The sequence below is a fragment of the Phaseolus vulgaris genome, chromosome 5 (assembly GCF_000499845.2).
Source record: "Phaseolus vulgaris cultivar G19833 chromosome 5, P. vulgaris v2.0, whole genome shotgun sequence".
NCBI classification, from domain to species: domain Eukaryota; kingdom Viridiplantae; phylum Streptophyta; class Magnoliopsida; order Fabales; family Fabaceae; genus Phaseolus; species Phaseolus vulgaris.
Window position 1 is genome coordinate 36047731 of NC_023755.2, and position 15147 is coordinate 36062877.

Consider the following 15147-nt stretch of genomic DNA (forward strand, 5'->3'; position numbering starts at 1 on the left):
CTGAACACACCAACATCCTCAAAACTTGTAAAACAATATCATAATAATCACCTTTTACAGTTCAGTATATATTCATTTTTCACCAACTTATTTATATATAACAGATGACTTTAATTATTCTAAATTCCACATTATCTATTGGATTTAATTAATAAATGCAGTGACATGTTACCAATATTTAGTTGACATGAAAAGAGATTTGAATTTCTTATTAATAAAAGAGTTATTAAAGAAAAGAATATTGTGATGATGATGATGATGACCTAGTTCTTTCCTTGAATTCTGGAGATTGTTTTATCAGTTTGGTGTATGTATTCATGGAATGGTAGAGACCACAATTTTTATATGTAAGAAGTATTTGTCATTATTGTATTAATTTGGTGGACCAGAGTTAATTATATATGTTTAGTAGCTTCTTTATGCTAAAACCTCTTCTTTTATATTAATAACTTAGAATATTTAAATATATCAATTCATAATTGTGATATTTGGTTAACGTAAAATTTTAAAATAAAATTGTCAAAAAAAGTTATTCTTTCAAAATTACTTCATTTTATCAAAATATTATTTATTTTTTAATAGTTAAATACCGATATTTTATATTATAAGAATATATATGTAGTTGAAAATGATGATTACCCGATAATGTAAGATAATATAGTAGTATATACAATTTTTTTTATGTGATTGATTTAGATATAAATATATATAATAATAAAGAATAAATTTATAATTAAATTATATGAAAAATGATTATATTATACATGGTTGTATAGAAAAATAGAGTTCTCAATTAATCATTATCCTATTTTTATTTTTGAAGAATTTCTTAAAAAGCGTGTCTTTTAGCTTATTACGAATGATGAAAGAGTATTTATTACCTAAAGTCATAATTAATACGTATGAGATTGCATCCACAAAATAAATAAAAACTTGTAAGTTTTTCATCCTTCGCTTTTAATTCCGATGTGAATTTTATATCATAATATTTTTAATTATTTTCTTAACATTTTTTATTGATTATAGTTAATTTAACCTTAAAACATACTAATAATATTTAATTAAAATAATTGAAGATTTTATACTAATTTAGTTAAATAATGTATTTATTATTTAGTACAAATGAAGTATTTGTGTGTGTAATCCAAAAAAATTATTTTAACATTTTATTTATAATAAAAAGGTAATTAATTTAAAGCCTGTAGTTTATATTTTATATATTAGTTTTAGTATTATAATATTGAATCGCTTTAAAATATTTTTCTAATATATCATAAGCATAAGCATAAATTTTATTTCTAAAGACAACATAATAAAGTATATTTTACATTTAAAAAAATTAATTATAATATATTAAAACTATTTAACATAAAAAAATATAATCATTACTCCTTTATTTCTCTATTCTTATATGATTTTAAATTAATATAAAATAATCCGCTTAAATATGTACGTTAGTTTTTTAAAATAATTATTACTTTTTTATTTATAAAATTTATTTTAATAAAATTATTACATATAATTTTTATTTTTCAATTACATATTTTTCAGGAAAGCTCATTGAACTTCATACCTTTTTCTTTATCATGAGATTGAGGCCTCCCTTGCATCAAGCTTATGAATTATAAGAAAAATGGTTTGTTGACAAATATATTAATATATTATGAATAAAGTTATCTTTATATTAATTTTAAATTTTTTATTTGAAAAAATATTATTATTTTTTATATTTATATTTTATATTTTATGCAATTTTAATTCATCATAATTACCGGATCCAAAAATAGAAAATAGAAAATGTTATCAATATTTTATTAAAATATAAAATAATGCATTTTAAAAAAAAAAACTTTAAAACACACTTAAAAAGAAATAAAAAAAAAAGAAAAAATAATCAATTTGGCTTATAATTGAATTTGGTATTGAGGCACATTAAGTAAAATAGGGTTTGGGTGAATATAATTTTTGTTGACGTGTTTGTTGATTGAAAAGAAAAGAAAATAATAATAATAATAATAAATAAATTTTTATTTGTTTGTCAAAAGTAAAATTGGTTAGATCTTAATTTAAAATACTAAACCCGTAACTCCATTAAAAAATTGTTTGGGTGTTTTTTTTAAGTAACTTTAAGAAAAAACAAATATTTTTTAATAAGTTAAAATTAGTTTAGATATAAATAAAAAAATAGAACATCTTTATCAAATAAGTTCTATAAAATTAATTTTAGTTCAAAGTCAAAAAGTCTTTTTTCTCTCTTAAAAATATGTGTAGATAAACTTATCTTGAGAAATTTTAGTATAGATTTGGAATGAATTAAGTCAAATAGAAAAAAAAAAATATCTACTTAGTATGTGAATTTAAAAGTCAGACGAAAAACGCGCTTAGTTAGATTAATCATTTTCAATGACCTAATTTTGCATTACTAGAGAAGCTTATGATGTTAATCTTTTTTCTAAACCACATGGCCCGGAACCTAATGTGGTGTTTTGAGCTTTGCAATTGGGTTATGAAATTGTAATTTAATATTTTTTATTAAATGTTTCTTTTAATTATGGAAAAAAAATTGAAATCTTTTTAAATTATAGAATTTTGAAGTTAAAATTTGTGATTTTTTATATTTGAGAATACAAATTCTGGAATATAAATTTATATTCTAAAATATGCAATATGAAATATAAATTTTATATCAAATTCAAAACATAAATTTATATTTTAAATTTTATATTTCAAAATTTTGAGATTGTAAAATTTGGAATGAATAATTTAAGTATTTTTAAAGTACGGGGTGCAGAAAGAAATCTTCTATGAGACATGCCAATCAAACCCTTAAACAAATGAAGCCCACTTTAGGCCCAATTTGAGTTATCGAGTTGCTCATTGTAAAGTTATACAATATATATTAATTCTACTTTGTTTTCTAAAAAAAAAAAAACATGCTTAAGATGTTTTTATTTTTCGGTATAAATTTATTTATAACATTAAAATTTTAAATTGATTTTACTAAAAAAACGAAAAGACTGGAATACTTTTCAAAAGCACTATGAGTCACCGACAACATACATTTTTATTCAAATTATACTTATAGACGTAAACTATTATTTATATTTTCAAGTGTTTATACTTTTTGGATTTACCTTGAAGAATTCACCTTCATATATTTTACATTACCATTTTATAACTCATTTTCACTTTTCATTTTTCCCTATCACATTATCTCCATTTTTCTTAATTTCTTTTCGTATCTCTCATCAAATTAATTGAAAAAAATAATATAAAGGAGAAAAAGTTAGATGTGAAATAACTTAAATTAAATGAACAATGTCTTAAAAAAAACTTTAGTTATATTCTAATTCAAAGTTTAATTGATTTTTTAAAAAAATTAGAGACAAGCTGAATTCTATTTTGTATAATGAGAGATAGTATTTTTTTTAAAGTACATTCTTCTCAATTAATAAGTTTAATTGATTTATGGAAATTCTTGTATTTAGTCGATTTTCACAGCAAACTCTTTCGCTTTACTGATTGCACAAACGAATTCTGATTGGATAAATAAAATCAAATGTTTTATCATAAAACGAAAGTGAAACTTCACAAGTCAATTTACCCCCTAATTTTTCACATAATTTTCCATTGTTGAGAACTATGTGGACAAGTTTATCACAACCAAAATGGTAGTAAATGTTGGATTTAGAAGTCTTAATCGACGATCTAATGGCATGGTTATCGTTGAAATCAAAATAGGATTTAGGATTAGAGTTGTGGTTGTTGAACTTCTCTTCCATCTTGTTGAGAAAGGAATTCATATCCTCTTATGTCATGGATAAACATGAGAGTGTACAAGAGGGTTTTTTTTTATGATTTTCTATGTGCTATTTTGTGGAAACTAGTAAAATTTTACATAACTTACAATGAATATCAAAATTTAAATTACATCTTCAAATGAAAGCACTCAAGTTGATAAAATGTACTTTATAAATCCTAATTGTGTTCTTTTCTTAATATTATCTAATATTTAAAATTGGTATTTTTTTCAACTAATTTTAAGTACATAAGAATATATTTCTTTATATTTTACTAAAATTTTACGGTATTGAATATATCTATTAATTATATTAATAGAGTATAACTAAATTTTTAATTAAGTTATTTTTTTAATAAAACACGTCCTAACTACTCGTACAAGTTCTATCAGTTTTGAATCAATTTGTAAATTAAAATGTGCATATATTTTTATATTATAGTTTTGTCATCATTGTTTTAATTGATGTACGAGAAGTATTAAAGTCACATAAGAGTGCATTAAAATAATATTGGCATGTTTCTTACCGTTTAAAGTTTCACACTCAGATTAAAAGGAATAATAAATATGATACAGATTAAAATATTTTTTCCAAAATAACTGACCTCCTACAGTAAATAAATAACAACACAATAACAATATTAATGTAATTTATTTAAAAATAGTGAATGTTTATTAATAAATGAAAACATTAGTCATTAAAACTTTCAAACAATATAAGAGTGATGGTAGTCCGTAGGTAAATTGGTTAAGTTAGCTCTGATAACTTTTTCTATTTATGGCGTACGAGAAATTATGTTCGTTTTTAGGATAAGATTGAGATTTTTAGGATTATTTGGTTATTAAAGATTTAACTTGTCTAGTGGGTAATTCGTCTAAAACTTCAATGAAAAATGATATGTTCGATTTCAATGTGCTTAAGTTTTTTAGTATTAACACTCGCATTGGTAAAGTTCTACGTCATCTTCCTGTGTTAGATGAGAGTTTCCTTCACCAGGTTGGGTTAAAATTAACACTGATGGGGCTGTTAGGGGTTATCCAGGTCTTGCCGTTTGTGGAAGTATTTTTCGTGGGAGTATGAGGAGTTTACTGGAGCTTTCTTTGTGTTTCTTGACGTTCATACTGCTTTAGTTGCTAAATTGTATGGAGTTATATATGCTTTGGAGGAAGCTCAAAAATTGGGTCTTAGTAATGTCTTGGTTTAAATGTGACTCTATCTTGGTTTGTGCTAATCAATTCTTAGAATTCTTTATTAATAGGCATAATACACATATGTATTGTTTTTGTTAACATATGAATTTTGGTCTAGTCTCTTCATATTTATTTTTTTTAATAATACTTTTTTATGTGATGACAAATGATTGTTGTTACTTAGTGTCAACCTAGATGAGACGTTAAGTAACATATGAATGTCCAACATAAAAACTTTTTATAAAAAAAAATCAAACAATAAACTACTAATTTTCAAACTGAAAGTGTGTTAAGGAACTCTTTTTTCTGTATTTTTGACGAATCAAATTCTTTAGAACTATGTTCGTTAGAGATAAGAAAAATGATAGTTTAATAATTTTTAGAGTTTTATATAATTTTTTTATGAGATGGGTTTACAAATAAATATATATAATAAAAAATAAATATATCATTAGGATAATTATTGATTACATGAACACATCATGGCATGCCGATGTTGACCCGTCTTTGAAAACAACGTTGTCGTGGCTTGTTTCGATTTCTCTCGTTACGTCAAATCCTTTAACAACATTACATTTAAAGCTACACGTGTTCCTCAAGTTTCAATTTTCCAAATCACAAACTACCGTTATCCCACACACATCTCTCTCTCTTTGCGCGTACTCCTGCATCTTGAATCCACACCAAGGTTGTATTGCAACTAGCCATGTCTTCTTCCTCCGGTAGATACCGATATCAACCTCAGTATTCTCCATCTGCGCCTCAACAGCCTCCATATTCCAGTTACTACCAGACTTCTACTTCCAATGCTCCCCCGCCTTCAAATTCCTCCTCCAATTACAACTACGCCAACGTTTCTTCATCTGGGAATTCAACTTTTCCCCCAGGGACACCCCAGGACGTGATTACAAGCTTTCAGATGGTGGACAGGGATCGGAGTGGCTTCATCGATGAGCGTGAACTGCAACAAGCTCTCTCTTCAGGATTTCACCACTTCAATCTCAGGACCATTCGTCTCCTTATGTTCCTCTTCAAGAATCCACACCAACCCCTCGCAGTTGGTATGCTAACTTCTGTTCAAATTTATCTTCTTTTTTTTGTTTTCCTTTCTTGGGGTTTTCATTGTGTTGAGATCAATTGGCTATCGCTTGTGCCCTTTCGCAGGACCAAAGGAATTTGCAGCACTCTGGAGTTGTCTTGGTCAATGGCGAGTGAGTCTCTTTTTCATTTCTTCTTATATTTTTTTCTTTCTCAAGATAAGCAAGGTTCATGCTATGCTATGTTATGAATCCCTAAAGTTTGAAATTTGTGTTTAACTCATAAGCTAATTGAGTAGCTTTAACTGGATAAAACTGTTTTATGTTTTTACCTGCGTGATAATCTATAGGATGGATGGATTTATGCTGACAACTCCATATCATGAACCTTATACTGGATAGTTCTGATGTTGTCTCCACTTTTACTACCAAAAAAATTAAATAAATTGTGTTCTATAATCGATCTTCATCCATGTAAAATTGCCTTTGAATGTTTTACTTTAATTCTGTAGGGCATATTCGAGAGATATGATAAAGACAGGAGTGGGAAAATTGATCCATTAGAACTAAGAGATGCTCTGTATGGTATTGGTTATGCTGTGCCTGGTTCAGTTCTACAGCTTCTACTTTCCAAGTATGGTGATGGAAGTGTAAGAAGAGTAGAGCTTGGTTTTGACAGTTTTGTCGAGTAAGTTATTTTCATCTGGGTCGTAGAGGGAGTAAATTTTATCGCTTTGTCATTGAAAGACTTTTGGATCATTAATTTGGTCGACGAAATGGTTTTACATCAATCTTGTCCTCAAATGATGTTTTTTTATTTATTTTTGCACCAAAGTAGACAAGTTTACAAACTGTTGTAAACTTGTATGCAATGATAAAATGATGATTTGAGGGCCATGTTGGTTGATGTCGCTGATGTTTGAAGTACCAAATTGATCTCCTGAAATCTTTCAAACAAAGGAGGACTAAATTAGCTTTTGTTGTATTTGAAAATGTCAATGCCATTATATATCTAATCTTCGGTTTTTGTATGTATGCAGGTGTGGGTTGATTATTAAGGTAAAACTCAACGATATTTTGACCCTATTGGCGTGCTTCTTATTTCTCCTTTTCTCCATTTGTGTTTCTTTTCATCCCTTCCATTGACATAGGCCAACTTTCACATGATCCATTGTTTAGCATTTCGATGAAATACATGTTCTTGTATATATATACCTGTGTTTGTTAAAGTGTTAATTACTTGTTTCACTTTCAGGGTCTCACTGATAAATTCAAGGAGAAGGACACACGTTATACGGGTTCTGCTACACTTTCGTACGATGCATTCATGACCATGGTTCTTCCTTTCCTTGTATCTTATGATTGATGAGTAGTTATGCTCATCGTAAAGATTTCCAAGTTCTTTGGTGCTGCATTCAATTCATTGTTTTATGTTGTGAAGAAACTTTTAAATTGTTTTATTCATTTGTGTTCCGACAGTGCTGGACACACTTTCATAGAGAGCATTTCACATTCATTTACATTTATTTGGCCAACAATTTATCTATGTATAGCTAAGGGGGTTTGTGGCAAGAAAAGTGATTAGTAGAAAGTAGGTGGTGAGTGGTGAAAGTGTGTATATATAGAAGAATGTATGTGTTTAATATTTTTTTTTCTCTACTTTTGATTCTAAACATTATGTAAAAGTTGTACCAGACTTTGTTTCTGTATTTAGTATTTATTAATAGAGTGTCGATGTGTTGATATTTAGATAATTCTATATATTTTTCAATTAGAGAGAAAAATGATTTTTTTTAAAATTGAATAATTTTAAAATTGTATTAGTTAAATCATAATTTCTTTTAAGTTCTTAAAAAAATGTGGTGATGAAAGAAATTATATGAAATTTTATGAATTTTGTGTACAATAAAAGGAAGCAAAAATCAAAGCCAAAACACTAACTTCTACGTTATTGCCATCCCACATAAGATAATTGAGAAGAATCTTTGTATCACTTGTAAATTATTGCTAACTAGAGGGTTACACGCCAATCTATATATCAAGAAAATAGAAGAGATTATATATATGAAAAAAGAGATAATGATAGAAAAATAGTGTTTCAAAACTATACATAGTGCTTACATAATTAAGAATAAAATAGTGGCCAGATAGGTTTTATAATAGGAAAAATACAAATAACAAAACGAATAACATTCACTGAATTTGGTGTAATTTAAAAGTTTGAGAAAAACCATTATCTCTAATCATTCACCAAATCTCAATCATGCATCAATATAATATTTTTCGAACTTGCGTGTAGTATTAAGAATTTCCATTATTAAAAAAAAAATCCATTGTGTGTGACATCGAAATTTCTATCAGGTTGTGATTGTATAAATCAATGGTGGGGTTTGATTATAGAGTATTGTCGTGGATGTAATAATCAAGTACGTATAGACTGGTGATAGTATTTGTGCAGAAATACAATTTGCCTCAATTATTTTTATTCAATGATTTGCAACTATGAAACTAAATAAGCTACCCAACAAATTGGCACTAGAGATTGAAATGATTTTAGTTTCATATTTACATATCTCTGTATTTAGAACTACATATTTCGGTAGATTGTACAATATTTTTGAGTTAACGAAAAAAGAATAAAGGGTATTAAGATAAAAAAAAAAAAAAACTAACTTTAAGTAATATATATATATATATATATATATATATAAAGAGTTTTATAAAAAAAAACAGTACTTTACAGAGGACTTTTAACGATAATTAAAGGTAACTTAAAAATAGTTTTAGACTCATTAAATAAAGATATTGTCGTAAGTTTAAGACACTAATGATAGTCTAAATTATTGTCATAAAATCATATTTTAACGACAATTTTTTAATGTTACTATCTACATAAATGACTTTAGTAACAACCACATAGTAAAAACTTGTCATTAAAATACTTAAAAAAAAAATCAAAAAACAAGATAATTTTGTATGAATCATCACTAAAAGTCTCTTCAAACGATGATAGTTCTATATGAACTGTCATTAAAAGTAAATTTTTTAATTATATTATTTAAAAAAAAAAACTGAACTAAATTCAAATATGAAATAGTATATTTCATCTGAAACAAACATATTAACATAAAAATTACAAATCTAACTATTGTCAATAGATAAATCAACCACAAGTGTAAATGTATGTAAAACGTAATTAGTAAATTTAAATAAAGTTTTAAAATAAAAAAAGTGAATAAAAATGTAATTGTACAAAATTTTATATTAGTGTGTCATCTGCCTAAAGTGTTATATATGTTAACAAAATATTTGACCTATGTTGTTTTAATAAGTTTCATTACTTTTGAGTCTAAGAGTTGGAAAAATTACAATTTTTGAAATTAAGTTAACATACATGTATAACTAAGAATACAATTTATCAATGTATGGTGGATAATAGCATATTGCCTTATCCCAATCTATATCAATACCAACTCAAATAATGGTTATCATGCACACCATGACATAATAATCGCACCCAACCTCCAATTTGTTTATTACACAACAACCCAAAATAAAATTTATATAAGTCAATCACAATAAAATAATAAATAAATATATGTACTTTAAATATCTTAAGGTACATCCAAGTGAGATTATATGATATTGCACGTGACCTATCACTCATTATGTTATATTCAGAATAAGCACTTATGCAATGAGCATAACCATCTATCAATATAATTTTGAACTAATAAAACCACTAATTGTCAATGACATCTATATTAGAAATGAGATACAACATATTTAAATAATTTAGTATACATTATTGAATAAAGATGAACTTTATTCATATATATATATATATATGGAACAAAATAACTTTTATCCCTTCAATAAGGTATTGGCATTGTAAGTTAAATTTGTGGTAAAGAAATCAAAAGAAAACTTGGAAAGCTAACTGAATTTGATGAAGTGTCTTCCATGCTTTCACATATTTTTCATGCCTCTCTTGAAAAAGTTCTTGTCGCCAATGTGGACCCTTCTTGGCCAAATGTTGACCATTTCAATTTGGGCTTCTATTTAGACCTTGCATGATGCACTCTTTTTTTTATCTTATTGCACTCCTTACTTGATGTTGACTGCTCTTATACCAAGCCTAATCTAACTTTACTAAATACACCTCAAAATATAATAAATAAATCATACAAAATTACAAGTCTAAAAGGTCAAAATAAAGAGATAGCAAGAACAATTTGATTTGTTATGTTTTTTTGACATTTTTTTGGTGTATTTTTACTCATTTTCTACTCATCACATGTTCGTTACTTTCTTCTAAGAATTATAATTGTCTTAATCATATATGAAAAAATAAATAAAATACTTGATGATAATCATTAAAAAAATCATAAAATAAAAAAACACTCAACATATTAAAAAACATAAAATAAATTATTTATTTATACTAAAGAAATAGATAAAGTAGTTTATATCAAGAAAAGATAAATCAAAACATAAGTTGATCTATAACAATTAACTAAATAAACACTAAATATATCTAATAAGAGCTTTTTTTTAATACGGATTATTTTGTCCTAATCATTCAATTAACATTTACAATTAAAATCTTTCTTTCAAATAATGCATCCCTTAATATCTACGGCTTCACAAACCCACTCATTGATGAATAAAACACAATAGATTAGAACAATCATTCAAATTGCTGCTAAACTTTCATTTTCTCAAGTGGACCCTAATTTTCATATTCATATTATTCGTACTACTTTGTTCTATTTATTTATTTTTCTAACTCAAAGCCCTAAACAATGGTTAGAGGGGGAGGTCCACCATCTAATCAATGTTTCAAATTAATCAATGATAGCTAATATGCCATGCCACATAATTGTCACCATAATAAATATTGAATTTAAGAGTAATAAACATTTTTCTAAGTAATAGAATTGATTTTTTATTTATTTATAATAATAAAAATGTTATTTTATTAGCTAAGCATGCCCACACACGAAATATGAAGAGAGAATTATACTACTTTGTTGATGTCATGCCAGATAATATTTGCATCTTCTCTATTTTCTTAGACTTTTAAGAAAATGAAATCTATACTTTTTTATTTTTTCAATAAATAAAGTCAACAAATTTGTAAAGTAGCATTCAGATAAAAAAAAACAAAAATTAAATTAAAATTAGAGTTATTGATTTAACTCTGACGAAGTTTTTCAGATAAAATAAGTAAGACTAGGAAAAGAAGAAAGTCATAACTGTGAATCTCAACAATTATTTCATTCTGTAAAAAAAAAAAAAAACAAGATATTTTATTCTGTATCAACTTTCTGTAAAAAATCAATTCTGGCCTATATCTTTGACTATTGCTTACAGTGAAAGAAAAAATCATATGAATGGATTTAACTAAAAATTAGAACTAAGCCTCCAACAACTGCTCCCATTGCTATGCACAAAAAGTATAGGATTTTTGCCTTGAATTTGTTTCCCTGCAAAAGAATGTATAAACATTAATTCAACAATATGAATCAAGCATTCCATAAAAAATAGTATCATTTAAAAATATCAAAATTGGAATAAAATTCTTGTTCAAATTTTCCATTTTTGTAGATGCTAGTAGATATACCTATTAAATGACCACACGTTATCATTACTTTAGTGTCCCAAGTTGTCTGAATTTTTATTAAATTTTCTTATTTCCCTATCCAAATCTGCTCAAACAATTTGAGCTTTGAAATTTGTAGGTGGCTGCACCTATCTGTGAAACTCATCCCAATTGAACCATGCTGATGTAAGAACCCTATAAATTAAATTGAGCACACCTTGGCCATCACTAACAGCCGTCCACAGCCAAATTTTTATGACTTTATTGTTGAATCATCAACATAACTTGATTCCAGTCCAAAAAAGAGGCACTTTACAATTGTAATAATGTTCACAGTTGAAACTTTTCTCCATTCAGATTCTCACAACAACACTCACCTTATAAGGTTCCCTTAGTTACAAATCATACTCAACATAACTTGTAAAGTACATAACACCTCATTTGACTTTGGAACAGTTCACATAAAGGAATTCTTAGCAAAGGAAATTCTATGAACACAAGCTATAACTCACTGATAAAGAAATTACAAAAGAATCTCTCAACTCTTTACTCAACAATTCAACAGCAGTCTATTATTGATAGCTGACATTACCCTTCTACAACTAAAAACAATTCAACTTATATTTTAACTGAGATGAAAAAATTAGGAGATAGTGTTTTACTTTGATAGCAGATAAAAATGAACCTCAAATTCTAATCCAATTATAATCATTGTTGATTTTGCATAGCTTCAAAGCAAAGGGTGCTACAAAAGCTTATAAGGGAATAGAAGGAAAGAAAGTAGTGGAAAGGGAAGGCACCTATGAGATAAGGTTGAAAAACAAGGACAGAATTCATGAAGTTTGGTTATATGTCAAGAGGGAACCTGAAGGCTTTCTTTCCCGTGTGATGTAACCGAATTTGGACTTTTGTATGACTGAAGACAAGGAGAATTTTATTCACCAGAAGATTCACATGCATGATTGCAAGTGGGAGATAAGGAAGGTGGAGACCCATCACCATTTTTTTTAATCAAGATAGTGAAAAATAAGGTTTTCTGGGGGTGGTTATACCGGCACGAGAGTCCACTTGGTTCATGCACTAGCACTAATTGGACAGCATTTGACAGCCTCTGCATAAAGAGATACCAATTGGACACACACTTTTGCACGCTATGGCTCCTATTTTTGGGATTACATATTTAGCATACTACTGTCAAAAAGTCAAAGAATAACTTGATAGAATCAAATACACGCTTTTGAATTCTTTTTTCTAGATTTCACATCTCTTTATGGCCGTGATCATTGCTAATTTGTTATCATAATGTAAACTTATCAGAGGTTCAGAAGCTGAATTAGTTTTCTTACGACCAAATACTGAAAAACAAAATGAAAATTACAGCACAATAATTTTAGTTTTTCATTATTTACAGTTCCTGGTTTTCCAACAGTTTCTGAAATTGTAATGTAAAGAAGAAGAAAAAGGTGTCAGCACTTGGCAAATAGAAAATTTAGGGACAATATTAAATTTTTCCTCACCTCTTGCAAAAGAATGATTTTTTGAATGTTATTTGTTTCACTGTATTCCTTATCACTGTCTTGAAAGCGCCCAAGTGAACAACAAAAATGTAAATATGTAGACGACAAAATTGAAGGACAACACCTGCATAACAATAGCAACGAAACATTAGATACATTAATAGACACATACATCTACTTTAAAAAGTTTCAGACAAAAAGTGAAGAAACTTTTTACAGTTAAAGTGATTGAATTTCTCATGTGTTACTTACGTTAGATTTGGAGTCAAAAGTCATTCCTGGGAGATAACCTTGTAATCCAATGTTATAAACTGGGTTGCCATCAGGATAATAGAGGCCATAGTTTCTCTCTGATACTGGACCAGGCTTCAAATTCTCATTGAAAAGTGCAAAGACAAAAATATCAATTGGAACAGATGGATTTGCAGGAGTGCCTTGTTTCTGCGCTATCCTTCTCAACAGATTACTATTATATGTTTCTGCATTCTGTGGTGAGGCTCCAACTTCATCAGGGTCACCTTTAGAAGGCCAACCAGTTTCCGAAATCTTGACTACAATATCAGTATGCCCCAGTTTTTTAATGGCAGCATAGACAGCATCAATTTGAGCAAACAACATGTTATCATAATGCAAATTGGTAATTGGGTCAGTAGACCCTGAATTTGGCTGAAACAACACATAATTCAAGGAAATTTGGTTTGGGTTATCCTTGTATGCAAAAAAGGGATATGCATTGATGAGGAAGGGTGATTTAATTTGAGAATGAAAGCTAAGGATGGGTTGAATATATTGTATCAGATCTTGCCTGAATACTCCTGATGAAGGAGGAAACGAGGAGGCTAAAATTTTGTAAGAATGAGCAGAAGTAATAGTAACCTGCTGTGCTAGTCCTAGATTAACCAGAGCATTGTACATACTTTGCATTGCAGGGAGGAGATTTACTGTAAGCTGAGAGAGATTGTAGTCGAACACCTCGTTCCCTACAACTATGCAAGTGATCTTGGTTTGTGAAATATAAGGTTGAACATGCTGTTGAATCCAGCTCTGAGCATTAGAAGGGTCCTTCAAACTCGGCAGATCCTCGTTCCGAACTCCTATGATGAATTCCACGTCTGAATTGGAGAATGCAGATAGAACATTTGGATCAGAATCATAGAGTTTGATCTTTGTGACATTCAGAGATTTTATAAGAGCAGCCACACGAGAATGAGATGGAAGGTTGTCAGCTATTTGCCCGTAGTTGATTCCAAAATTTAGACTCCGGGTTTGCACAAACAAATCTGAAGAACATAGTTGTAAAAAACATCAGAACATACAAAAAAGACATAACAGATAACAAATCCAAAACCTCTATTTTACAACGCTCTAGAGACATAATTAACAATCAATCCCGAGAAGAAGATAAAGAAAGCCTTGAAGAGAGACAAACTGTAAAAAAAAAACTGAAAAACACTGACAAAACCAATAATTCAGATTACCAAAAAAGCTTATAATATATAGAGGTAGGAGAATAGATACTCAAACCCAATTGACAAATACGAAAGATAAATTAAGGAATAGTATTCTGTTCACAATTCAGAATGCTGAAAGGAATAGTATTCTTATCAGAATTCAGAATGGTCCATTGGCAAGAAAACCTGAAATTCGAATACTCCACCACCACAACACTTCGTGTAATTATACTATATATTCAGTCTCCATGGAACAAAAGTTGACTAGTGAGTGGAAGATATCAAACCTGAAAAAGTGAGAAGCAGCAATAGCAAAGGGAAGAAGAAAGAAGAAGTTGCCATTGCAAATCTGTTACTGGGCATAACCGCTAACCAAGAACACCGCGCTTCCAGGCTCAAGGTTCAAGATTTACAGCATTACAAAGTTATTGCATCTTTATATACAACAGAGGTGTTCTGTTTTTATGTGGAAACTGGGCAATGCCATTTGTTTTCTCTCTCTAATATTTTTCTTATCACAATATTTTATGCTTCCACTATTAACCTT

The 15147-nt window shown here is 28.2% G+C and overlaps 2 protein-coding genes across 2 annotated transcripts; one reads left to right on the forward strand and one right to left on the reverse strand.

Annotated features, from left to right (window-relative positions):
- The first annotated feature begins 5491 nt into the window (after positions 1–5491).
- Positions 5492–7781, forward strand: LOC137835629 (probable calcium-binding protein CML48). Its single transcript, XM_068644219.1, has 5 exons — positions 5492–6051; positions 6155–6201; positions 6540–6715; positions 7068–7086; positions 7283–7781. The coding sequence occupies exons 1-5, from the start codon at positions 5697–5699 to the stop codon at positions 7391–7393; spliced, it is 708 nt and encodes a 235-aa protein (XP_068500320.1). The 5' UTR covers positions 5492–5696; the 3' UTR covers positions 7394–7781.
- A 3505-nt stretch (positions 7782–11286) lies between these two features.
- LOC137835626 (glucan endo-1,3-beta-glucosidase 14) lies at positions 11287–15147 on the reverse strand. The gene is made up of 4 exons (XM_068644211.1): positions 14888–15147; positions 13402–14429; positions 13150–13273; positions 11287–11516 (listed from the first exon to the last, which is right to left on the reverse strand). Exons 1-3 carry the CDS (start codon positions 14961–14963, stop codon positions 13202–13204), a joined length of 1176 nt encoding a protein of 391 aa, XP_068500312.1. The 5' UTR covers positions 14964–15147; the 3' UTR covers positions 11287–11516; positions 13150–13201.

Bases quoted from the DNA above. Each gene is read 5' to 3' on its own strand.
- LOC137835629 (XM_068644219.1), top strand. From the start codon at position 5,697: ATGTCTTCTTCCTCCGGTAGATACCGATATCAACCTCAGTATTCTCCA. The intron at 6,052-6,154 runs GTATGCTAACTT...GCCCTTTCGCAG, and splicing joins ACACCAACCCCTCGCAGTTG to GACCAAAGGAATTTGCAGCA. The intron at 6,202-6,539 runs GTGAGTCTCTTT...TTAATTCTGTAG, and splicing joins GTTGTCTTGGTCAATGGCGA to GGCATATTCGAGAGATATGA.
- LOC137835626 (XM_068644211.1), bottom strand. From the start codon at position 14,963: ATGCCCAGTAACAGATTTGCAATGGCAACTTCTTCTTTCTTCTTCCCT. The intron at 14,430-14,887 runs GTTTGATATCTT...TATGTTCTTCAG, and splicing joins GCTGCTTCTCACTTTTTCAG to ATTTGTTTGTGCAAACCCGG. The intron at 13,274-13,401 runs GTAAGTAACACA...ATTGTTATGCAG, and splicing joins CTTTTGACTCCAAATCTAAC to GTGTTGTCCTTCAATTTTGT.